At 40.6% G+C, this 26,061-nt stretch overlaps 1 protein-coding gene across 10 annotated transcripts in view; it reads left to right on the top strand.

Moving 5' to 3' along the window:
* Positions 1–26,061, top strand: part of LOC109899297 (histone-lysine N-methyltransferase 2C) — a 114,063-nt gene that overhangs the window by 26,951 nt on the left and 61,051 nt on the right. For all 10 annotated transcript variants that reach the window (XM_031836271.1, XM_031836273.1, XM_031836269.1 and 7 more), the window contains 5 exons: positions 9,641–9,805; positions 12,952–13,061; positions 16,288–16,365; positions 16,724–16,957; positions 21,986–22,102. In XM_031836271.1, coding sequence (XP_031692131.1) covers positions 9,641–9,805; positions 12,952–13,061; positions 16,288–16,365; positions 16,724–16,957; positions 21,986–22,102 — 704 coding nt within the window. The remainder of the gene's footprint in view (positions 1–9,640; positions 9,806–12,951; positions 13,062–16,287; positions 16,366–16,723; positions 16,958–21,985; positions 22,103–26,061) is intronic.

The raw sequence follows: 26,061 nt of genomic DNA, 5'->3' as shown, positions 1-26,061 counted from the left end.
AATGATCATGAGGAAGGTGAGGGAGCAGCCCAGAACTACACGGCAGGACCTGGCCAATGACCTAAAGAGAGCTGGGACCACAGTCTCAAAGAAAACCATTAGTAACACACTACGCCTTCATGGATTAAAATCCTGCAGTGCTCGCAAGGTCCCCCTGCTCAAGCCAGCGCATGTCCAGGCCCGTCTGAAGTTTGCCAATGACCATCTGAATGATCCAGAGGAGGAATGGGAGAAGGTCATGTGGTCTGATTAGACAAAAATAGAGCTTTTTGGTCTAAACTCCACTCGCTGTGTTTGGAGGAAGAAGAAGGATGAGTACAAACCCAAGAACACTATCCCAACTGTGAAGCATGGAGGTGGAAACATCATTCTTTGGGGATGCTTTTCTGCAAAGGGGACAGGACGACTGCACTGTATTGAGGGGAGGATGGATGGGGCCATGTATCGCGAGATCTTGGCCAACAACCTCCTTCCCTCAGTAAGAGCATTGAAGATGGGTCGTGGCTGGCACTTCCAGCGTGACAACGACCCGAAACACACAGCCAGGGCAACTAAGGAGTGGCTCTGTAAGAAGCATCTCAAGGTCTTGGAGTGGCCTTGCCAGTCTCCAGACCTGAACCCAATAGAAAATCTTTGGAGGGAGCTGAAAGTTCGTATTGCCCAGCGACAGCCCCGAAACCTGAAGGATCTGGAGAAGGTCTGTATGGAGGAGTGGGCCAAAATCCCTGCTGCAGTGTGTGCAAACCTGGTCAAGAACTACAGGAAACATATGATCTCTGTAATTGCAAACAAAGGTTTCTGTACCAAATATTAAGTTCTGCTTTTCTGATGTATCAAATACTTATGTCATGCAATTAAATGCAAATGAATTACTTAAAAATCATACAATGTGATTTTCTGGATTTTTGTTTTAGATTCCATCTCTCACAGTTGAAGTGTACCTATGATAAAAAATTACAGACCTCTACATGCTTTGTAAGTAGGAAAACCTGCAAAATTGGCAGTGTATCAAATACTTGTTCTCCCCACTGTATATGCTTTTGGTGTTTGTTCTTTGTTATAGAGCAAAAAGATTAGAGAAGTGGTTTATCCATTGCCATTTTGGATAGATAACGCTTCGTGTTGTTTTTTGTTTAGTGTTTTCCAATTTTCTCGAAAGTGGTTAGATTATATGGATTCTTCAATTATATTGAGCTGATTTCTAACATACTGTCTTTTTCCGTAGTGTATTTCTGTATTGTTTTAGTGATTCACCGTAGTGAAGGCGTATGCTCAAGTTTTCTGGGTCTCTATGTTTTTGGTTGTTGGATAGGTTTCTCAATTTCTTTCTTAGGTTTTTGCATTCTTCATCAAACTATTTGTCATTGTTTTAGGTTGTCTGCTAGAAATGTTTAGATTTGATAGGGAAGCTGAGAGGTCAAATATACTGTTTAGGTTGTCTACTGACAAGTTTACACATTCATTATTACAGTGAAACATTTTGTCAAGAAAGTTGTCTAAAAGGGATTGACTTTGTTGTTGCCTAATAGTTTTTTGGCAAGGTTTTAACACTACTTTCTTTCCTTCCATCTATAGCATGTCTTAATATGATTCAGTTCCTTTGGCTATAATTCCTCGTGATTGAGCATAGCTCTGTTCAAGTAGAGTGTTATTTTGCTGTGATCTGATAGGGGTGTCAGTGGGCTGACTGTGAACGCTCTGAGAGACTCTGGGTTGAGATCAGTGATAAAGTAGGATACAGTACTACTGCCAAAAGATGAGCTGTAGGTGTACCTACTATAGGAGTCCCGTCGAAGCCTGCCATTGACTATGTACATACCCAGCATCCGACAGAGTTGCGACGCGTTTTTGTTGGTTATGTTGTCTATGGAGGCATATGGGGGAGGGATTGCTGTCACCTCCAGGTACAGTTGAAGTCGGAAGTTTACATACACCTTAGCCAAATACATTTAAACTCAGTTTTTCCAATCCTTTACATTTAATCCTAGTAAAAATTCCCTGTCTTAGGTCAGTTAGGATCAATACTTTATTTTAAGAATGTGAAATGTCAGAATAATAGTTGAGAGCATGATTTATTTAAGCTTTTATTTCTTTCATCGCATTCTTAAATGGTCAGAAGTTACACTCAATTAGTATTTGGTAGCATTGCCTTTAAATTGTTTAACTTGGGTCAAACGTTTCAGGTAGCCTTCCACAAACCTCTCACAATAAGTTGGGGGAATTTTGGCCCATTCCTCTTGACAGAGCTGATGTAACTGAGTCAAGGTTTCTAGGCCTCCTTGCTCGCACACGCCTTTTCAGTTTTGCCCACAAATGTTCTATAGAATTGAGGTCAGGACTTTGTGATGGCCACTCCAATATCTTGACTTTGTTGTCCTTAAGCCATTTTGCCACAACTTTGGAAGTATGCTTGGGGTCATTGTCAATTTGGAAAACCCATTTGCGACCAAGCTTTAACTTCCTGACTGATGTCTTGAGATGTTGCTTCAATATATCCACATATTTTCCTACCTCATGATGCCATCTATGTTGTGAAGTTCACCAGTCCCTCCTGCAGCAAAGCAGCCCCACAACATGATGCTGTCACCCCCGTGCTTCACTGTTGGGATGGTGTTCTTCAGCTTGCAAGACCCCCCCCCCTTTTTTCCTCCAAACATAACGATGGTCATTATTGCCAAACAGTTATAGTTTTGTTTCATCAGACTAGTGGACATTTCTCAAAAAAGTGTGATCTTTGTCTCCATTTGCAGTTGCAAACCGAAGTCTGGCTTTTTTATGGCGGTTTTGGAGCAGTGGCTACTTTCTTGCTGAGCGGCCTTTCAGATTATGTCAATATAGGACTCGTTTTTACTGTGGATATAGATACTTTTTACCTGTTTCCTCCAGCATCTTCACAAGGTCCTTTGCTGTTGTTCTGGGATTGATTTGCACTTTTCGCACCAAAGTACGTTCATGTCTAGGAGACAGAATGTGTCTCCTTCCTGAGCGGTATGAAGGCGCCCTTGTCCTATGGTGTTTATATTTGCATAGGCGTTCGGAAATTGCTCCCAAGGATGAACCAGACTTGTGGAGATATAAAAAAATAAATTCTGAGGTCTTGGCTGATTTCTTTAGATTTTCCAATGATGTCACGCAAGGAGGCACTGAGTTTGAAGGTAGGCCTTGAAATATATCTGCAGGTACACCTCCAATTGATTCAAATGATGTCAATTAGCAAATCAGAAGCATCTAAAGCCATGACATAATTTTCTGGAATTTTCCAAGCTGTTTAAAGGTACAGTCAACTTCGTGTATGTAAACTTCTGACCCACTGGAATTGTGATACAGTGAATTATAAGTGAAATAATCTTTATGTAAATATTTGTTGGAATAATTACTTGTATCATACACAAAGTAGATGTCCTAACTGACTTGCCAAAACTGTAGTTTGTTAACAAGACATTTGTAGAGTGGTTGAAAAACGAGTGTATGTAGACTTCTGACTTCAACTGTAGGTGTTTGTCCCCCTGTGTGCTGAGGGTGTCAGGTTCTTGTCCAGTTCTGGCATTTAGGTCGCAACAGACTCGTACATGTCCCTGGGCCTGGAAATTGTTGATCTCCTCCTCGAAGATGACTAATTAATAGTGGGTTAGGTCTGCTCTTTACCAAATTAGCATACCAACTATGTCTTTTCCCTGTTTCATACCTGGTAGTTTGGTGGATGGGACTATAACCTAGAGGGCAAGTCTCCTTTATACAATGTTTATTTTAGGTTGACAATGTCTGTATTTCCAATTTCTTTGATGAAGTCTGGGTTCATGCTCTTTAGGCCAAAGGCAGACGACCTCAGACCTTGTATATTCCAGGATGAGATTGTAAAAGCTTTGTGTTCCATAGTGTCTAGTGGTGTTTTTGTGTAGTTTAGGCCTGGACCATCACAGTAGGTGTGAGCAAAGCATCAGTTATGTACATCTTAGGTCGCAGGATGGGGCTTGGGCAGGTGTAAATAATGGGCTTGGGCCTGTTGCACTGCTCACGGCCTGGGCATATGTCCTGCTGTCAGGTTGAGGTCTGTGCCGCAGTGGCGGGGGGCATGGGGTGGGCAGAAGGGACACAGGTCTGATATGCGTTGGCCTTTATAGGGTGTGGCCAGGGTTTGCTTGGGGTGGTCTTATCTGGTTGGGGTGTGGCTGGTGATGCTGTGTTCTGGGTGTAGGTCTTCTTTGTGTGTTCTCTCGATGCAGGTCCTTCAGGAGGGGTCTTGCAGGTCTGGGAGGGTGTCCGTTGCTCCTGTGTGAGGTTCTGGGGCTACGGTTGAGGGTGACGTCCTTCAGGGTCCTGGCAAAAGTTGGGATTGGTGCCTTGTAGAGGTGGACCTGGTCGTAAAGGCTGTTCAAGTTGAGGGTGGGGTGGTGGGCCAGGTAGACATTTAGGTTTTGAGGCACAGTCTTGCAAAACACTTTCATTCACCCGCTGTGTGGTGGCAGGGTGTAAGTATTTTCGTGGTAGCAGGGTAGAGATGACCACTTGTGCATTGGGGAAAGTGGAAGAAGCTTTTTCAATCACTCCCTTGCGCTGTGGCCACCCTTTCCTGCTGGATCCTCAGGTCATTTGTGCCTGTGTGGATTGTGATGTGGCTGGCGACCCTAGTCTGTCCACTGACAACAACTCCAAGGCATGCCAAGTGTTTGAGCATCAGAGTTTAGTCACTCTCTCTGCGTCTCGCTCTCTCTCTGCGTCTCGCTCTCATATATTCTTGCCAACTATCTACACTCCCACCACTGAACATCAACATTGTTTTCTCTCTCTTTCCCCCTCTCTCTGTCACATATTGTTGATCTGTAGCAGCTGTTTTCAGCCCTGATAGGGAGGGATTTCCCCCATATTAGGCGTAACATCAGTCCCTAATCCCCAGTCAAACAACACTCTGTTGACACTGCAGCGAGACTCATTCATTCAGGACTTTCCTTGGAGCCCCGCCAGTGACATATATTTATTTTTAGGGCAGCTCTTTTCAAGGTGGATGATCCAAACACACACACACACACTTAAGAAGTGTGTGTGGTATATATCAGATAGCGTAACTGTAGTGGGTTATTTTGGAGTTTATAGTAGGTTTGTGTGTCTGTTTACCCTCAGGTTTGCTTGGATGAACAGTATTTACACTGTATTTACACAGTATTTACACTGCCTTCAGAAAGTATTGGCTTATTCCTCATTTTGTTACAGCCTAAATTCTAAATGGATTATTTTCTCACCCATGAAAACACAATTCCTCATAATGACAAAGTGAAAACATGTTTTTAGAAATGTTTTCACATTTATTGAAAATTAAAGACAGAAATATATATTGACACCCCTTTATGACACTCCAAATTGAGCTCAGGTACATGCAATTTCTTTTGATCATCCTTGAGATGCCACTACAATTTGACCTGTGGCCAATTTAATTGTTTGGACATGATTTAGAACGAAACTCACCTGTCTATATAAGGTCCCACAATTGACAGTGCATGTCAGAGCATAAACTATATCATGAAGTCCAAGGAACTGTCTGTAGACCTTCGAGCTAGAATTGTGATGAAGCATACACAGTGCATTCAGAAAGTATTCAGACCTCTTTATTTTTTCCACATTTTGTTACTTTACAGCCTTATTCTAAAATGGATTAAGTAGTTTTTTGCCCTCATCAATCTAAATACCCCAGAATGACAAAATAAAAACTGTTTAAAAAATGTTTTGCAAACTTAAAAAAAAAACTGAAATATGACATTTACATAAGTATTCAGACACTTTACTTTGAAGCACCTTTGGCAGCGATTACAGCTTCGAGTCTTCTTGGGTATGACGCTACAAGCTTGGCACACCTGTATTTGGGGAGTTTCTCCCATTCTTCTCTGCAGATCTTCTCAAGCTCTGTCTGGTTTGTATGGGGGACATCGCTGCACAGCTATTTTCAGGTCTCTCCAGAGATGTTCGATTGGTTCAAAGACATTGAGACTTGTCCCAAAGTCACTCTTGCATTGTCTTGGCTGTGTGCTTAGGGTCGTTGTCATGTTGGAAGTTGAATCTTCGCCCCAGTCTGAGGTCCTGAGTGCTTTGGAGCAGGATTTCATCAAAGATCTCTCTGTACTTTGCTCCGTTCATCTTTCCCTCAATCCTGACTAGTCTCCCAGTCCCTGCCGCTAAATTACATACCCACAGCATGATGCTGCCACCACCATGCTTCACCGTAAGTATGGTGCCAGGACGTGACGCTTGGCATTCAGGCCAATAAGTTAAATCTTGGTTTTATCAGACCAGAGAATCTTGTTTCTCATGGTCTGAGTCATTTAGGTGCCTTTTGGCAAGCTCCATACGGGCTGTCATGTGCCTTTTACTGAGGAGTGGCTTCCGTCTGGCCACTCTACCATAAAGGCCTGATTGGTGGAGTGCTGCAGAGATGGTTATGCTTCTGGAAGGTCCTCTCATCTCCACAGAGGTACTCTGGAGCTCTGTCAGAATGACCATAAGGTTCTTGGCTCTTCTTCCCCAATGGCTCAATTTGCTCTAGGAAGACTTTGTGGTTCCACACTTCTTCCATTTAGGAATGATGGAGGCCACTGTGTTCTTGGGGACCAACAATGTTGTAGACCTTATATAGACTGGTGTGTGCCTTTCCATATCATGTCCAATCAGTTGAATTTACCACAGGTCGACTCCAATCAGGTTGTAGAAACCAAGTGTGATCCAGGGAAACAGGATGCACCTGAGCTCAATTTCGAGTCTCATAGCAAAGGGTCTGAATACTTATGTAATTAACATTTGCAAACATTTCTAAAAACCTGTTTCTCACTATGTCATGGGGTATTGTGTGTCGATTGAGGATTTTTTTATTTTATTTAATCCATTTTAGAATAAGGCTGTAACATGACAAAATGTGGAAAAAGTCTGAATACTTACCAAATGCACTAGCTCTGAGGAAGGGTTTTCACGAATTTATAGTGTTGAAACATTCCAGTGGTCTCCATCATCTCCTTCATAGAACACAGTGGTCTCCATCATTGGGAAATTGGAAAAATATCGAACTACCCAGACTCTGTCTAGAGATGGCCGGCCGACCAAACTGAGAAACCGGGCAAGAAGGACCTTGTTCAGGGAGAGGTGACCAAGAACTCAATCACCACTCTGACAGAACTACAGAATTCCTTGGCTGAGTTTGTCTACAGAACTTCACCAAACTGGGCTTTATTGGAGAGTGGCCAGATGGAAGCCACTCCTGAGAAATTGGCACATGACAGCATTCCTGGAATTTGCAGAAAAACCAAAAGAATAAGGAAAAATATTCTCTGGTTTGAGACCAAAATGTAACTATTTGGCCTGAATTCAAAACGCCATGTCTGGAGAAAACCAGGCACAGCTCATCACCTGTCTAACACCATTCCTACCGGGAAGCATGGTGGTTGCAGAATCAAGATATGGGGATGCTTTTCAGTAGCACGGACTGGGAGACTGGTAAGGATAGAGGTAACAATGAATGGAACCAAATACAGGCAAATTCTTAATGAGAACTTGCTTCAGAGTGCAAATGACCTTAGACTTATGTTTCAACTAGAGTTTGACCGATTGATCGGAATGGCCGATTTAATTAGTGCCGATTTCAAGTTTTCATAACTATCTGCATTTTTGGACTCCGATTGTGGCCAATTACATTGCACTCTACTCAGTCAGACTGCGTGGCAGGCTGACTACCTGTTGCGCGAGTGCAGCAAGGAGCCAAGGTAAGTTGCTAGCTAGCAGTAAACATTTTATAAAAAACAATCCATTTGAACAATCACTAGTTAAATACACATGGTTGATGATATTACTAGTTTATCTAGCTTGTCCTGCGTTGCATATAATCGATGAGGTGCCTGTTAATTTATCATCGAATCATAGCCTACTTCGCCAAACGGGTGATGATTTAACAAGCACTTTTGCGAAAAAAGCACTGTCGTTGCACCAATGTGTACCTAACCATAAACATCAATGCCTTTCTTAAATTCAATACACAAGTATATTTTTAAGCCTTCGTATTTAGTTAATATTGTTAATACTGCTAACATGAATTTATTTTAACTAGGGAAATTGTCACTTCTCTTGAGTCAGGGTATATGCAGCAGTTTGGGCTGCCTGACTCGTTGCGAACTGTGTGAAGACCATTTCTTTCTAACAAATACCGTAATTAATTGGCCAGAATTGTACATAATTATGACATAACATTGAAGGTTTTGCAATGTAACAGCAATATTTTGATTTAGGGATGCCACCTGTTTGATAAAATACGTAACGGTTCCGTATTTCACTGAAAGAATAAACTTTTTTCCCCAAAAATTATAGTTTCCGGATTTGACCATAAGGACCTGACCTAAGGCTCGCATTTCTGTGTGTTATTATATTATAATTAAGTCTATGATGTGATAGAGCAGTCTGACTGAGCAGTGGTAGGCAGCAGCAGGCTCGTAAGCATTCATTCAAACAGCACTTTCCTGCATTTGCCAGCAGCTCTTCAAGTATTGTGCTGTTTATGACTTCAAGCCTATCAACTCCCGAGATAAGGCTGGCAATGCTATAGTGCCTATAAGAACATCCAATATTCAAAGGTATATGAAATACAAATGGTATAGAGAGAAATAGTCCTATAATTCCTATAATAACTACAATCTAAAACTTCTTACCTGGGAATATTGAAGACTCATGTTAAAAGGAACCACCAGCTTTCATATGTTCTCATGTTCTGTGCAAGGAACTTAAACGTTAGCTTTTTATACATGGAAAATATTGCACTTTTACTTTCTTCTCCAACACTTTGTTTTTGCATGATTTATACCAAATTGAACGTTTCTTTATTTTTTTGAGACAATTGATTTTACTGATGTATTATTAAGTTAAAATATAAGTGTTCATTCTGTATTGCTGTAATTGTCATCATTACAAATGTACATATAAAAATCGTCTGATTTAATCGGTATCAGCTTTTTTTTGGGTCCTCCAATAATCGGTATCGGTATCGCGTTGAAAAGTCATAATCGGTCGACCTCTAGTTTCAACAGGACAATGACCCCAAGCTTACAGCCAAAGCAACGCTGAAATGGCATCCGAACAAAAATGCCCAAGTTCCTTTTGAAAATCTGTGGTAAAACATGAAGATTGTTATTCACCGCCACTCGCCATCGAACTTAACAGCACATGAGAAAATCTGCAAAGAAGAATGGGACAAAATCCCCCAATCCAAATGTGCAAAGCTGATACAAACATACCCAAGACGACTCAAATCTGTAATCGCCGCCAAAGGTGCTTCTACAAATGATTGACTCGGGTGTGAATACTTATGTTGATGAGGTATTTCATTTTCCATACATTTGCAAACATTTCTAAAAACATGTCTTCACTTTGTCATTATTGGGTATTCTACTGAATGTAGATGGGTGAGGAAAAACATCTATTCAATCCATTTTGAATTCAGGCTGCCATAACAAAATGAGGAATAAGTCCAGGGGTGTGAATACTTTGTAAAGGCACTGTATGTGTGTAATACAACTGCATTATCTTTGGACTCTCTGTATACTGGAGTCACTGCGATTGTGTTTCACCCCTGCTTAACATCGCCCACTCATGCCACCCTCTCTCTCACCTGCCATAGGTGTGTCTCCTGTACCCAGTGCGGTGCCACCTCCCCCGGCATGAGGTGTGACTGGCAGAACAACTACACCCAGTGCGGCCCCTGTGCCAGCCTGGCATCATGCCCAATGTGCATGCGCAGCTACCGTGAGGACGAGCTCATCGTGCAGTGCCGCCAGTGTGACAGGTGAGCAGCGTTCTCTCTCTGCCAGGCCATGCACCACCTGAGAATGATTGGGTGACACTAGGACCTGGCAACACTGTGTAGATATGGCATGCTGGCAGCCAGCGTCCAGTTTGACAAAGGAAACAGTCCAAAGATCTACTACGGTGTCATTTACTCATCATAAGGCTTGATGCGACAGAACGTATCGTTGCTGTAGCAAACGTGTTAATGCATGTCGGAGTCTGTTTGAGTGCGTATTTAAGTGCTTGTTTATGTGTCTATGTGCACCTGTCTCTCTCTGTATTTACACTTGTATATGTTCAAATTGCATGACATACAGTGGGGGAAAAAAGTATTTAGTCATCCACCAATTGTGCAAGTTCTCCCACTTAAAAAGATGAGGCCTGTAATTTTCATCATAGGTAAACTTCAACTATGACAGACAAAATGAGAATTTAAAAAAATCCAGAAAATCACATTGTAGGATTTTAATGAATTTATTTGCAAATTATGGTGGAAAATAAGTATTATGTTACGTAAAAAAACCAATTCAGACCACAGAGGGGGTGAAGGTTTGAGTAGAGACCACAAAAACCTCAGTATAAGCTAAGGTTTTAATGGTTGTTGAATTCCTAACCAAACCACGTGTGAGCATTGGCTACACAGGTGGAAATGGTTAAACTCTGAGACTATCGATACAGACAGAATAAGAGCAAATCTTCGGTACTACTTACTAGTCTGCAGCTGGAAATTGTCGACCTGAGATGCGAGGGCCGACAACCGCCGAAATATCTATTCTGTAGGAACATTTCTGAATGGTGCTCTGAGGTATCCATTCTAACCTCGAGAGACTTCATGGAAGCAGAGAGGCCGATCAGATGAACATTCCAGCAGAAAGACGGACGATTCCAAAAGAGATCACGACGACACACTGAGCGCAAATATATATTGATTGCAATTATTCCCGAAATGTCTGAGCGTTCATGTGCAAAAGATTAGCATTTCAATCAATATAAATTATCCTGTGTAGTGACTTTGGTCTTTCCCGCCCTTCTCAGTCCACACCCACTTCCCTTTGTCTACCAAGCCGTCATATCGGTTTAGCAACTAGGGAACCTCCCCTATCATTTCCTTGTAATCATATTTACTGTTTGTTTATACATTTCTGTGATTATTTAGTTAGTAAATAAATTATTAAGACAATTGGTGTATTGATGATTCATAGTAAAGGCTGGGTTCGTGCAGATAACCAACAATATGCAACTAAAGAGTAATTCAATAATTACAAGACTAATTGATCAGATATTAAAATATCTGAAAAGTTATATTAGGAAAATTATAAGTTTGTAATCTGAAGCTTTTCCTTGGTGCCCCGACTTCCTAGTTAATTACATTTACATGATTGGTTTAATCACGTAATAATAATTACAGAGAATTGATTTGATAAAATAACGGTCTTCAATTTAATGATGCCAAAGACACGACACGGTCCTCATGAGAGCCAGTTTTAACATGGTGCTTGATGGTTTTTGCTACTGCACTTGAAGAAGCTTTCAAAGTTCTTAATGTTCTGTATTGACTGACCTTCATGTCTTAAAGTAATGATGGACTTTCATTTCTCTTTCCTTATGAACTGTCATTTATCTTTGCTCATTTGAGCTGTTCTTGACATAATATGGACTTGGTCTTTTACCAAATATGGCTGTCTCATGTATACCCCTCTACCTTGTCACAAAACAACTGATTGGCTCAAACGCATTAACCTCTCTAGGGTATGTGGGATGCTAGCGTCCAACCTGGCCAACATCCAGTGAGATTACAGAGCGCCAAATTCAAATACAGAAATACTCATTATAAAAATTCAGAAAAGATACAACTATTTTACATTGGTTTATAGATGAACTTCTTGTGAATCCAACCACGGTGTCAGATAAAAAAATAAAAAAAAGCTTTACGGCGAAAGCATACCGTACGATTATTTGAGAACATAGCCCAGCAGACAAATCATTACAAACAGTAACCAGCCAAGTAGAAGAGTTACACAAGTCAGAAATAGAGAGAAAATGAATCCCTTACCTTTGATCTTCATATGGTGGCACTCAGAAGACATTAATTTATTCAATAAATGTTCCCTTTGTTCGATAAAGTCTCTCTTTATTTCTGAAAACCTCAGTTTTGTTCGCATTTTCTTCAGTAATCCAAAGGCTCAAACGCAGTCACAACAGGCAGACAAAAAAATCCAAATTGTATCCGTAAAGTTCGTAGAAACATGTCAAACAATGTTTATATTCAAGCCTCAGGTTGTTTTTAGCCTAAATAATCTTTTATATTTCAACCGGACAATAACGTTGTCAATATAAAAGGTAAACAAGAAAGGCACTCTCTCTGGTCACACGCATGAAAAAGCTCTGTGACACGGCAGGGTCCACTCATTCAGACTGATCTTACTCACTCATTTTTCAGAATACAAGCCTGAAACTATTTCTAAAGACTGTTGACTTCTAGTGGAAGGCATAGGAACTGCAATTTGAGTCCTCAGTCAATGGATACTGTAATGGCATTGAATAGAAAACTACACACAAAAAAAATCCTACTTCCTGAATGGATTTTTCAGAGATTTTGCCTGCCAAATCAGTTCTGTTATACTCACAGACATTATTTGAACAGTTTTGTAAACTTTAGTGTTTTCTATCCAAATCTACTAATTATATGCATATCCTATCTTCTGGGCCTGAGTAGAAAACTGTTTAATTTGGGCATGCTTTTCATCCAAAATTCCAAATGCTGCCCCCTACCCTAGAGAGGTTAAGGAAAGAAATTCCACAAATTAAGAAGGCACACCTGTTACTTGAAATACATTCTAGGTGACAACCTCATGAAGTTGGTTGAGAGAATGCCAAGAGTGTGCACAGCTGTCAAGGCAAAGGGTGGCTATTTGAAGAATCTCAAATATACATTTTTGGATACTACATGATTCCATATGTGTTATTTCGTGGTTTTGATGTCTTCACTATTATTCTACAATGTAGAAATAGTACGAATAAATAAAATCCTTGAATGAGTAGGTGTGTCCAAACTTTTGACCAGTAGTGTACATAGACATTAAATTGCATGTTTTTAAAGTGCATATGTAACTGTATCTAATCATCTTCTTCTTCCATTGTCAGGTGGATCCATGCCTGCTGCCAGGGCCTGAACACAGATGAGGAGGTGGAGAAGGCAGCGGATGATGGCTTTGACTGCACCATGTGTCGAACGCACGCTCTGCCTTCACAGGGTAAGACTCCAGACCTAGCCTACACGGTGAATGCTATGTGTATGATTATGAGGCCAATACCTTACAATAGGTGTATAGCTACAGTGGGGCAAAAAAAAGTATTTAGTCAGCCACCAATTGTGCAAGTTCTCCCACTTAAAAAGATGAGAGGCCTGTAATTTTCATCATAGGTACACTTCAACTATGACAGACAAAATGAGAGAAAAAAATCCAGAAAATCACATTGTAGGATTTTAATGAATTTATTTGCAAATTATGGTGGAAAATAAGTATTTGGTCAATAACAAAAGTTCCTCAATACCTTGTTATATACCCTTTGTTGGCAATGAAAGAGGTCAAACATTTTCTGTAAGTCTTCACAAGGTTTTCACACACTGTTGCTGGTATTTAGGCCCATTCCTCCATGCAGATCTCCTCTAGAGCAGTGATGTTTTGGGGCTGTTGCTGGGCAACACGGACTTTCAACTCTCTCCAAAGACTTTGTGCACTTGTCTTCATCAAATTAATGGCAGCCAATTTGGTGGAAAATAGCTGTAAATACACCCCTTTGCATCATGACAAGTTGTAGTAACTAGAGCTGCGTTCGAATACTCATACTAACTGCACTAACCATACTATTTGTGTTGTAAATTGAGTAGTATGCTTATTGGTCGTAGTGTGGATATAGTTAGTATACCAAATGTTCCTGGATGTCGTACGACATTTGCCAGAAAACAAAGTATACAAGCAGTGCAGTGGACACTATTTCCGCTCATAATGCAATTCTACTGAGAATGGGCGTGGCTTCGCAACATTTTCAGATTTGAAGAAAATGGAGTTAAATATGCAGATAAAGTCCGACGAGAGAGGATACAAATTCATTGCTTTAACTCGACTATTCCCAAACTGGGGTACGTGCAATGCTGTCGGGGTACGTCAAATAAAAATGTGATTGACATTTTCAAACAGTCCATTTAGATTTTCCAATGGCGCTATACATCTGGGTGATGTTTTCTTCTCGCCTGAGTAGCCTTGTTTCACTACCATGAATAAAATGCAACCATCTAGTGTTCAGTAAAATAACACAATGTCAAATACAGGTAGCCTAGTCAAATAATTAACATCCAATCACATTAACCGTTACTCTCTTGCGGGAATCCTTCACTCTTGCGCAGACATTTAGAAACAAAACATACCCATTTGAAAAATAAGTAATGTTTTTTTTTGTGACAATTAAGATGACTTTTGAGTTGTAAGACATGTATAAAAGCAACAGAAACCATTAATAAGAAGAGGCTATAAGTGTCTTATATGGTGAGCTACCGAGTGGCTAGGGCAGGCAAGCTCTGTACTATTTGTGGAGGACTTAATTCTTCTTGCTGCCGCGGATAAGGCTGGGGGAAATGACCAAAATACTACAGACAATTCCTTCATCAAACAACACTGTTTCACGACGCATCAGTGACATTGCAGGAGATGGTTTGAAACAATTACTGCTTTGCATAAAAGCCTTTGAATTCTATGCTTTACAGCCAGATGAGTCAAGAGACGTGGGGGGCCTGGCACAGCTCCTGGTATATGTCCGTTACGTTTATAGGGGGTCAATTGAGGAAGACATCCTCTTCTGCAAACCACTGGAAACCAGGACAACATGAGAGGATATTTTTTAAGTACTGGACAGCATTGTGACTTTGGTGGTCAAGATGTGTTGGTATCTGTACTGATGTTGCAATAGTCATGATGGAGACATAGTGAATTAGTGGATATCTGTACTAATGGTGCAAAAGCCATGACGGAGACATAATGGAGTGGTAACGCACTTGCAAGCAGTTGCTCCCGATGCCACTTTGGTATAATGCAGCATCCACCGAGAGGCTCTTGTTGCCAAGGGAATGCTTGATAGCTTGAAAGACGTTTTGGAGACTACAGTGAAAATGGTTAACTATGTTAAAGCAAGGCCCCTAAACTCTTGTGTATTTTCTGCATTATGCAATGATATGGGCAGCGACCATGTAACGCTTTTACAATATACAGAAGTGCGCTGGTTATCAAGGGGCAAAGTATTGGCACGTTTTTTACAATATTGAGAGACAAGCTTAAAGTTTTCTTTACTGACCATAATTTTCAATTGTCTGACCGCTTGCATGATGACGAGTTTCTCACACGACTGGCTGGGTGATCTGGGTGATGTTTTTTCTCGCCTGAATGATCTGAATCTAGGATTACAGGGACTCTCCAACTATATTCAGTGTGTGGGCCAAACTTGAGGCTATGATTAAGAAGTTGGAGCTCATGTCTGTCTGAATTAACAAGGACAACACAGGTCTTTCCATCGTTGTATAATTTCTTTGTGTGCAAATGAACTCAAGCTTACGGACAATGTCTCATGTGATATAGCGAAGCACCTGAGTGAGCTGGGTGTGCAATTATGCACACCCTTCTCATTAACCTATGGTGAATTATTCATAATTTTTGATGAACAATTAAGGTTTTATATGTAAGATGGCAAAATAACGAGCAAAATTATTGATAATTATTTGTGCCCTGGTCCTTTAATAGAAATGTGTCACTTCCCACAAGCCGGTTTATGCTAGAAACAGTATCAACTTCCGGTAAACAGGAGAGGATCTAGTACACTCAACTAAAAGTATACCGTTTTTTTACAGTATACTAAAATAAACTAATTGTATGTACTCATTAAGTTTTTATTATACAGTATGTTAGTATGGGTATTCTAACACAGCGTAGTTGTATATCCCATGGGTAAGGCCTTAAATGTAGTGTACAGTGTTACCAAGCTCATCGCAATGAATGCAACCAGCTCCACTCAATTAGCCCAAAGTCATCCTCTTTTTTTATTAAGGGGACCAGCCTCAACCAAATTACAACAGCAGATGGCCAGATTTAAAATTCAAGCTGCAGCCTGTTCACTCAGTCATTCTATCAGATAATTCTTGAAATTGGGAACAGATTTTACCTCCGAGAAAATAGAGGGAGTGATGGAAAAAGGGAGGGAGGTGGAGTTTTATTTAAATAATAAAATGAATGAATTAAATCTCAATTAAATTATTTTATAATATAAAAAAAATTAAGGAAGTATTCTTTACATTTGGTGGCAGCGGTGAAATCCAGTTTTTGATGTTTGATGCATTTATTTGTTTCATCTCCATATTACTGCTGTATATGACTTCAATGCACTGAAATCTAAATCCTCAATCCTTTGACATTTTGCATATTTGTCATGCAGGCAAAGTGGAGGCCCTCCTATCTGATGGCTGCGAGGCCCCGATGGTGGCCCAGATTGTGTCTAAAACGAGAGAGCCAGGTAAAACAGCACTACCCTGATAAATCACAGTGCCATTTATCAAGTGGTGTGACTCAAATTAATCATTACTTTCTTTAAATGTTGTCGCTCGTTGAGTGTTGGACTCGCTAACGTAATATCCACGTTATGTGGACACAAGTATTTCAGTATTTGTAAACAAGATGGTCACATATGGTTTTAGACATGTACGTGGGAGGCTGCAGGGAAAAGTGAATCACTCATGAGTATTGCACTTTGTATCTGTCTAGTACAAAAAAAAACTTGTGTTCACAACACAGGGTAGTCCTCGAGAGCTACATTTCATACTTGTAAACAGGCTTGGTAGATTGATTAATTAACCCTTCCTCCATACCTCCAGACATCCAGAAGACATACACCCAGGATGGGGTGTGTCTGACCGAGTCTGGCCTGTGCCAGCTGGAGAGCCTGGCAGTGCCCTCCTCAACCTGCCGAGGGCAAAACAGGCGGCCCAAACCCAAGCTCAAGCTGAAGATCATCAACCAGAACAGCGTGGCTGTGCTCCAGACCCCACCGTACCCCCACTACTCAGAGCTGTCCCAGGACGGGGACGGGTACATGGACGACCGCGGAGGTAAAGACTTCTAGGTCTTCACTATGGGTTGGCTGGGGGTATTCTGCCTTGAGGAATCCGGGGGCTCCATCCTCAGCTAAAAAGTTACAAAGTAAAACAATAAATAGAGGCTTGTTCAAATAAACCCATTATTGGCTTTTTTTGTAGATTGATATATTTGAACTAGGATGTAAAGCTCAGGTTTTCTCTTCCACATTGGCCAGGACCGGAATATCTGGGCTATTTTCTAAGGATAGACTTTTCAGTTAGATTTTCTTGGTATGACACAGGAGGGGATCTACATACATCCTTCCCTCGTTTCCATTTAATCAGAATGGTCAAAAGGAAAGACAGATGTTTGCCAGGAAGCAATGTTCCCTTCATCTCAAGATTTAGATGCACAGAAAACGTAAAGGCAAACTAATTTAGTAATGCTTGGCGTTTGCACTGGAACCTATTTGTCGGAAAAAGATGGAATGAGGAGGGAAACGGAGGAGGAAGGAGATGGGGGGGAAATGAGAGGAATGAGGGCAGGCAGGCAGGCATATAATGAATATGACTTGGAGAGAGAAGAAAGGCTTTTGAAAACAGCAGTCAGCAAATTATACCTCAATTGGCATTTTGGTGATGAGAGGAAGCTGGCCGGGGCTAACTGAATTAATCCCCAGCCCATCCATCAGAACCTGGCTCTCAGTGCAAGCAAGGGCTAATGATGAGAAATTAACCCTTTCCCGCTCACGCTATATTTGGTCCTCTATATTTAACTCACGCAGCGGGCACATTTTCAAGCCATGCCGAGAGGGAGATTTTCAGTGGCTGCTTTACAAATCACATAAAACTATGTTGCCATGACCGTACACGGTTTATGACAATGCACATAAATATAGATAGATTACATTAACCTTGTTTTGAAGTGTGAAGAAGTATCTCAGTATTTACTGTGAACAATGGTTGTGATCAGGTACTAGGGACTATTTTTTGTTTTGTCTGTAGGTGTTATAGCCAACCACTGTAGATGTACCACCTCATGGCATTTAGAAAAATGTGAAATATGAACGAAAAAGTCAGCCTTCGATTAATCATGCGTACATACAGTATGTACATTTGTGCATGTCCCATATAGTGGTTTGTCCTTTAAAAGTTGCAGCGTACTGCAAAATTCTATGGTACGTTATTTAAGTGCCAACCACTGATACCATTAATGCTAGTTAGTGCTAATTTGACCACCAGAGGGCATCTTAGAGAAGCATTTGATAGCCTTCAATAGTGGCTGTTCTAGAGAATTAAAAAACTTTTTTTGTAAGAACAAAGTATATGGGACAAATTTTTAAGAAATGTTGCTTAATTTCATTAATATTATGGTGTTTCTATTCCAAGAAAAACGAAAAAGCCTCTGGGTTTCCGTTAGGATGGAACGGAAAATATGGTGCTGTACAACGTCACGGTCGGTAGTAGGCTACATACTGGGCTATCTAGCTAAATAATTCCTGTGTCGTGCGGGAGACCGGGGTTCAATTCCCCGATAGGGAGGAAGGAGTAGGCTGTCTTTGTAAATAAGAATTTGTTCTTAACTGACGTGCCAAGTTAAATTAAGGTTACACTAAGAGCATAACATTTCTACACCCTAATTGTATAATTGTAGTCTAACCAATTTCCAAACGGAGATTCAGTGAAAATTTTAATCAAATTGATTTATCAAGACCAGTCCCAATGCTTGTCTCAGAGCAGCGCAAAACTGTGCTAAAATAGTTGTAGGCTATTGCTTCAAATCCTATTGCTTCGAACTTCAATGTGCTCTTTAAATAAATAACACCTACACCATTTTTAACAGAACGTTACTCAACACTAGTGAGACACCTCGCCTACGGTAGGCCTACAGTATATCGAAAAATATGACATGACTCTGCCAATAACTACATATAGAGGATTGGAGGATTCTAAATTAAAACCAAAAGCCGCTTCATGGGTCTCCCGGTGGCGGCCGGCATGGGTATCGAACCTGCATCTTTAGCATTTTGCTCTGAGGGAGCCCCCATCCACTTGGGAGCCCCCATCCACAAAATATCAAAATACAGAGAAGTGTTGGAAAAGGTATATTGTCCTGCTAATAGCCCATAAATGGCTATTATTATATTGTAATGGTGTCCAGGTCAGGATAACCAAAACATTTCTTTATTAAGACTATCAGAAAGAATATTGGTACTTGTTTATTTTGATCCAAAGCCATGAATGAGTGAGTCACTCAGCTTTATGTAGGTGCTAGCTATATGACCCTGCCATCAACTTGATAATATATAATGATATTTTGGAGGTTATTCTGTTTTCAAAAAAACAAAAGTGAGCGATTGTAATCTGAATAAAGGCCAAAATAATATTTGTAAAGGCCAAAAAATGTATTTATCTTTTTAGAGGGAGAGAAACGCTGGGACAATTGTGTGCCACCCTATAGGACTCCCAATCACGATCGGATGTGATTCCTAATAATACTTTTTGTTGTATTATTTGTTTTGTATTTTCCTGTGGATTAAACTGAAATTGCAACCATCACGTCCGGTTGTGATACAGCCAACCTAACTAAGAAATACATTTGACGATAGAATTCTCCCCCTATCTCCTTCTAGGCAAGTCTATTGTCCATCTACCTACTAATAGCCATAATGGCGCTGGGCAATGTGACTATGTTTGAAGGAGTATTTTCCAGTCAGCAACAATTTGTTTACCTTCATTAGACAACTTTGTTCCAATATTTGTAATTCAGTGATATTTATTCCCATAGTAATTTGTTATGGATCCATAACTAAATACATCTGCATTTTTGAAAGAGTATTTTATCATTTTATTTAACGAAAGCATAAAGATGCCATTATTAGTTACATTGTTTTAGTTTGAACGTGCAGACTGGCACTAAGAACAACGGGAACGTTTCCCTAGTCAGCGGGGGTACACCCCCCCTCCCCTCCCCCATGGGCTAGGTCCGTCTTCTGTGCGTGGCTCTGCGGCCCATCCCATGCCCCTTGCCCTCGTGCCTTGAGCCTCGCGTGCTTTCAGTGGATACAGCTGGAGAACTGCAAGGCAATCCCATTGTGCGCCACTCGGGAGCCATGACCAATACATATTGTTCTGCTAATAACAGGGTTAATAATATATCTGTGAGAATATCCAAGGGGCTTTGTTTAAAAAAAGAATTTTGTAGATTTTGTTTTCAAATGTAAAACGAGCGAGGAAAAAAGCCATTCTTGATCACGGGGTGAGACATTGTTACTAATTTCTAAATAAAGCCTTGTTTGTTATTTAGAATTATTTCTGTTTTTAGAGGGAGCGGAACCAAAAACCTACAGTCATCTCATAGGTCTCCCAGTCGAGGCCAGCACGGGTATTGAACCAGCATCTGTAGCAACGCAGCTTGTACCGCTATGCAGTGTCTTAGACCGTTGTGCCACTTAGGCGCTGTACACCGTGACCGGTCGGGACTGGGTTACAGTACTACAGTAAGAGTGAAATAATCAAAAAAAAAACTTTATGTAACAACAGTTTTAGTAAGTAATACTGAAGTTGTGCACAATTATCAGTTCCTATTTAGGTTTATTGTCAGTTAGAGACACAGTAGGACCCAAAAGCATAATCAGTGCGCTAACTCTCCCTTGCGCTGGTCTGGAGCAATGAAGTGGTGACGCATTAAACCACAAATGATTAAGTCCTGCAGCATAATCACAAAACTTTTAGTGGAGCAACCACTGTATGTAAAGGATATATATCAATCATTAAAACCTTTACGGGATCAGTGTCCCTATACCGGGACGGTTGAGCTAACGTGATTAGATAGACATGTCTTATATGAGCAGAAAGCTTAAATTCTTGTTAATCTAACTGCACTGTTTAATTTACAATAGCTATTACAGTGAATACCATGATATTGTTTGTGGAAAGTGCACAACAACAAAACACTTATCACGGCAACTGGTTTGATACATTCACCTCAAGGTAAATAATGTACTTATATTCAGTAATCTTATTCAGTAAATCCTGAGGGTCCCAGAGATAAAAATGTAGCATAGTTTTGTTTGATCAAATCTATTTTTATATTAAAATGTAGGAAATGGCTTCTACAGTTTGAACTCCTGCTGTCTCTGGCTCCACACCCACCCCGCCCTGCCATCTAGATGTGTGAAAGTTAGTGTATAGGCTAATGACAAATCATTTATGACATTCCTGGGAGTGTGTAAACTTATTTTCTATTACCATATCATTTTTGTATGTTCTCAATAGTTATGTACTTGAAAATGTATCAATTGACCAATTCGGCACATTTGGGCAGACTTGATACAAAATATTGTCCAGTATTGCAATTCTTCACTGGATCAATCTGAAACTTTGCACACACACTGCTGCCATCTATTGGCCAAAATATAAACTTTGTCTAAACTGCAATATTATATGATGGCGTTTCTCTTTGCACTTGCAAAGATATTTTTTTGTATTATCTTTTACCAGATCTATTATGTTATATTCTCCTAGATTAATTTCAAACTTCCATAAACTTCCAAGTGTTTCCTTTCAAATGGTACCAAGAATTTGCATATCCTTGCTTCAGGTCCTGAGCTACAGGCAGTTAGATTTGGGTATGTCATTTTAGGTGAAAATTGAAAAAAAAGGGTCCGATCCTTATTAATCCTGGAGATGCCATTTGCATTTATAATCTGAGAAATACTAAAGTGTTATCTCTAAAATGGTTATCTCCTAAAATAGTTTAAGTGGTTAATTTAGAATTCCAACACTAATGTACCGATGTGGCTCCTCATCCAGAGCTCTTACTCTGACACCAGGCCCACCAAGATGGTAGACCTCCCATCAAAGATGCATTGAGGGTTTTGTGGGTCACTAGTATGTGCAGGGCTGGGTCATGTTCATCAAGAACCAAATGGGAGAAGTAGAGGGATTATCAAGAAATTCTAATTGTAGTTTAGAAAAAGTGGTTTCTGTTGGGTGTCCTAAATAATGTCTTCATGGTCTGTGTCCTGGTTTTAGTGACATGGTTCTGTTCCATTCCAGAAGGGGATCTCCTGATGGACTGTGACTTGAAGTCGGATTCCAGTCCGGAACGGGAGCTTGACGACGCGAAGGGGGCCGACGGCAACAAGAAAAGGAAGAGGAAACCTTACCGGCCCGGTATGTTTAACATTCAAAACTTTGTCTCTTTGACAAAGGATCAGACCCTGGATCAGTTTTGTCTCTGAACTCCTATGGGTTGAGGTTCAGATCGGGCAAGATGAAGCTTATCTTACAACAGCAGGAACATCTTATGTTTAGCCCCATTAGGAGAAAAGAGAAGATAGGATGTTGATGGGGATGAATCGAGATGGAAGGAGAGTGGTGGTAGGACGAGAGGGGGATGCAGAGGGAGGGAGGGAGCAGACTTATGGGAGATGCAGAGGGAGGGAGGGAGCAGACTTATGGGAGATGCAGAGGCAGGGATGGAGGGAGGGAGGGAGCAGACTTATGGGAGATGCAGAGGCAGGGATGGAGGGAGGGAGGGAGGGAGGGAGCAGACTTATGCGAGATGCAGAGGGAGGGAGGGAGGGAGCAGACTTATGGAGATGCAGAGGGAGGGGCAGACTTATGCGAGATGCAGAGGGAGGGAGGGAGCAGACTTATGGGAGATGCAGCCTTATGGGAGATGCAGACTTAAGGGAGATGCGGAGGGAGGGAGCGGACTTATGGAAGATGCAGAGATGCATCTGTCTCGTCCAGGACTGGGGTCCACGCAGACTGGTACGCCATAGCCAATCAGAGGAACAGTAGGGGTATATGCAAACAAGCCATTTTCCAAAATTCACATTGAACTGGACTGTGTGTTTACAGACAGTAGCAACAGCTCAACTTTAGATCATTAGAACACATTCGGCAAAAGCCACAAAATACACTTGTTTGGATTTCTGCAAATATGCAGCTAAATACCATGATAGTCCCTTTACATTTGGGAACTTTACAGTACTATTGATCAAACAACCATAAAGAGGTAGGCTGTCTTTCCCTATATGTACATCAACATCTGCATTCTCTGTGAGAGCTTCCCATGTCTGGAATACACTGCCATCTGACACACATAACTGCACCACATATCACACTTTCACAAAATGCTTGAAGACATGGCTAAAGGTCAATCAGATTTGTGAACATGGTCCCTAGCTGTGTGTTGCCGCTCTCCATGTTGTCTGTTGTCTGTAGCTTGTGAGGTGTGGAAACACTTTGTTGCTTTTATGAATTTTGACTTGCTGCTTTTTGTTCTATGCTGCTCTGTCTGTATGCTACGTCTTGCTTGTCCTATGTTGCTCTGTCTGTATGCTATGTCTTGCTTGTCCTATGTTGCTATGTCTTGCTTGTTCTATGTTGTTATTGTTTATATTGTAATTGTTTTTAATAACCTGCCCAGGGACTGCGGTTGAAAATTAGCCGGCTGGCTAAAACCGGCACTTTAACTGAAACGTTGATTAATGTGCACTGTCCCTGTAAAAATAAAAAATAAACTCAAACTCAACAACAACTAATGCTAGCCAGAGCAAGATGAGCTCAAATCTAATGAAGGAACATTAGATAAATCCTCTCAAACTTTTTCAGCTAGTTGTGAAAGTTGCACTGATAAACAATGGAGAACAGCCTGCTTGTCCTTCTGCAGCTTGCCTGCCAATGCATGCATTGTCCCAACCAAGTACCCAAGCTTACTGGTAAAGTTGGCTCGCTTGCCAGCTACTTCCAGACACAAATGAGAGAACACCTCACTCTGACCATTTTACTTGCCCTACCAGAGGCTGTTTAGGCTGTTTACATGTTATCGAGAGCGTTCGCAACTAACTTTATTTTGCCTACATTTACTGACACCGGTCATATTCAATGGGTCTTGCACGGTTATTCTGCGCTCTGGCACACTCAGACAAGAGCTCTGAAATCGGGTTAGATTGCTAGCCAGAGTGAATTTGCAAACTCGAGATATGCTAACTGGATAACAGTCGCTCAGCATAGATAGCTAGCAAAGCGATTCACATTTCTTGCTAGCTAACCAAATGACACATGCATCTCTAGCTGTGTAGCCACACAAAAATATTATACGAGGTCAGTTACTCACCCACTCAAACATTGATATAATGTCCTCCTAGCATCTAGCTAGCGTAGCTATCTGGGTTGTTAGCTTGCTACATAAATAGATACGCTACCATAGCCTTACTAACGTTTGTCTGTTTTTGTCCATAGATATTGAGTCATTGAAACTGTGCATCCCGAGTGGAGGTTGCAAACAATGGTACCGAGCCAGCTGATAGCAATATTTTATGGACTATCAAGAAATGTATTGGTGAATAATTTTAATCATGCATTGAACTGCATCCATCTATTCTGTCAAATCAAATGTTATTGGTCACATACACATGGTTAGCAGATGTTATTGCGAGTGAAGTGAAATACTTGTGCTTCTAGTTCCAACAGTGGAGCAATATCTAACATGTCATCTAACATTTCCACAACAATTAACTAATACACACAAATCTAAGGAATGGAATAGGAATATATACATATAAATATATGGATGAGCAATTACAGAGCAATTGCAGGCATAGGCATGATGGTATAAAATACAGTATATACTTATGAGATGAATAATGCAAGATGTCAATGTCAATATTATTACAGTGACTAGAGATCCATTTATTATGGTGGCCAAAGATTTCAAGTCTGTATGTAGGCAGCAGCCTGTCTGTGTTAGTGATGGCAACAGTACTTTAGTGTACGTCATGGAATGTTGAGTCAAATATAACCTATTTTAAAACCTCATGAAGTTGGTTTTGTAGCATAAACTGGGAATTAGATATTTTTGACTGATATTATGATTGTCTGTTTCTTATCTACAAGTAGTTAAAACGCTGTCAGTTCCACTTTAAATGTGCAAAACGTGCATTTTTGGACTTAAAAATGTTATGTATGCCCATGGATTCTTGAAGAATATAACTTATAAATGCCTCATGAGCTGACACAGCCCAGCAGAATCTAAAATGGAAGATTGTTTTACTCCATGGTAATTGGAGTAAAACATGGTAATTGTAAAAACCCTATAGCCTCAAAACATTGTTAAAATGAAAAATGTTCTATCATGGATGGTCAATCCTTACATCCATATCGGTCTATGAATTTGAGAGTGGTTAGATTTCTCCAGACCCATCTCTGTTTTCTTTTACCAAAACAGAGGTGGGGTGTCCTCTTTGTTTCAACTGCGAATTGGCCCTTTGAAGCTCTCCCACTGAATGTGGAAGAGTCCTCCGGAAATAACATTGACTCATATATATATATATATATACTCAATCGAATAATGTCCTACTGAAAAAAACACCCGGAAATTGTGTTTATATATGACCTTTTCATTTGCCTGTCTATATACAGTTGAAGTCGGAAGTTTACATACACTTAGGTTGGTCATTAAAACTTGTTTTTCAACCACTCCACAAATTTCTTGTTAACAAACTATAGTTTTAGCAACTCGGTTCGGACATCTGCTTTGTGCATGACACAAGTAATTTTTCCAACAATTGTTTGCAGACAGATTATTTCACTTATCACTGTATCATAATTGTGGGTCATAAATTTACATATACACTAAGTTGACTGCATTTAAACAGCTCGGAAAATTCCATAAAAGTATGTAATGGCTTTAGAAGCTTCTGATAGGCTAATTGACACCATTTGAGTCCATTGGAGGTGTATCTGTGGATGTATTTCAAGGCCTACCTTCAAACTCAGTGCCTTTTTGCTTGAAACCATGGGAAAATCTAAAGAAATCATCCAATATTGTAGACCTCCACAAGTCTGGTTCATCCTTGGGAGCAATTTCCAATATGCCTGAAGGTACCACGTTCATCTGTACAAGCAATAGTACGCAAGTATAAACGCCATGGGACCACGCAGCCGTCATACCGCTCAGGAAGGAGAAGCATTATCTCCTAGAGATGAACGTACTTTGGTGCGAAAAGTGCAAAACAATCCCAGAACAACAGAAAGGGACCTTGTGAAGATGCTGAAGGAAACTGGTACAAAAGTATTTATATCCACAGTAAAACGAGTCCTATATCGACATAGCCTGAAAG

This window comes from Oncorhynchus kisutch, linkage group LG11 (genome assembly GCF_002021735.2).
Source record: "Oncorhynchus kisutch isolate 150728-3 linkage group LG11, Okis_V2, whole genome shotgun sequence".
Taxonomy (NCBI): Eukaryota; Metazoa; Chordata; class Actinopteri; order Salmoniformes; family Salmonidae; genus Oncorhynchus; species Oncorhynchus kisutch.
The sequence above is the reverse complement of the archived record's forward strand: the minus strand, read 5'-3'. Positions and strand labels throughout refer to the sequence as shown.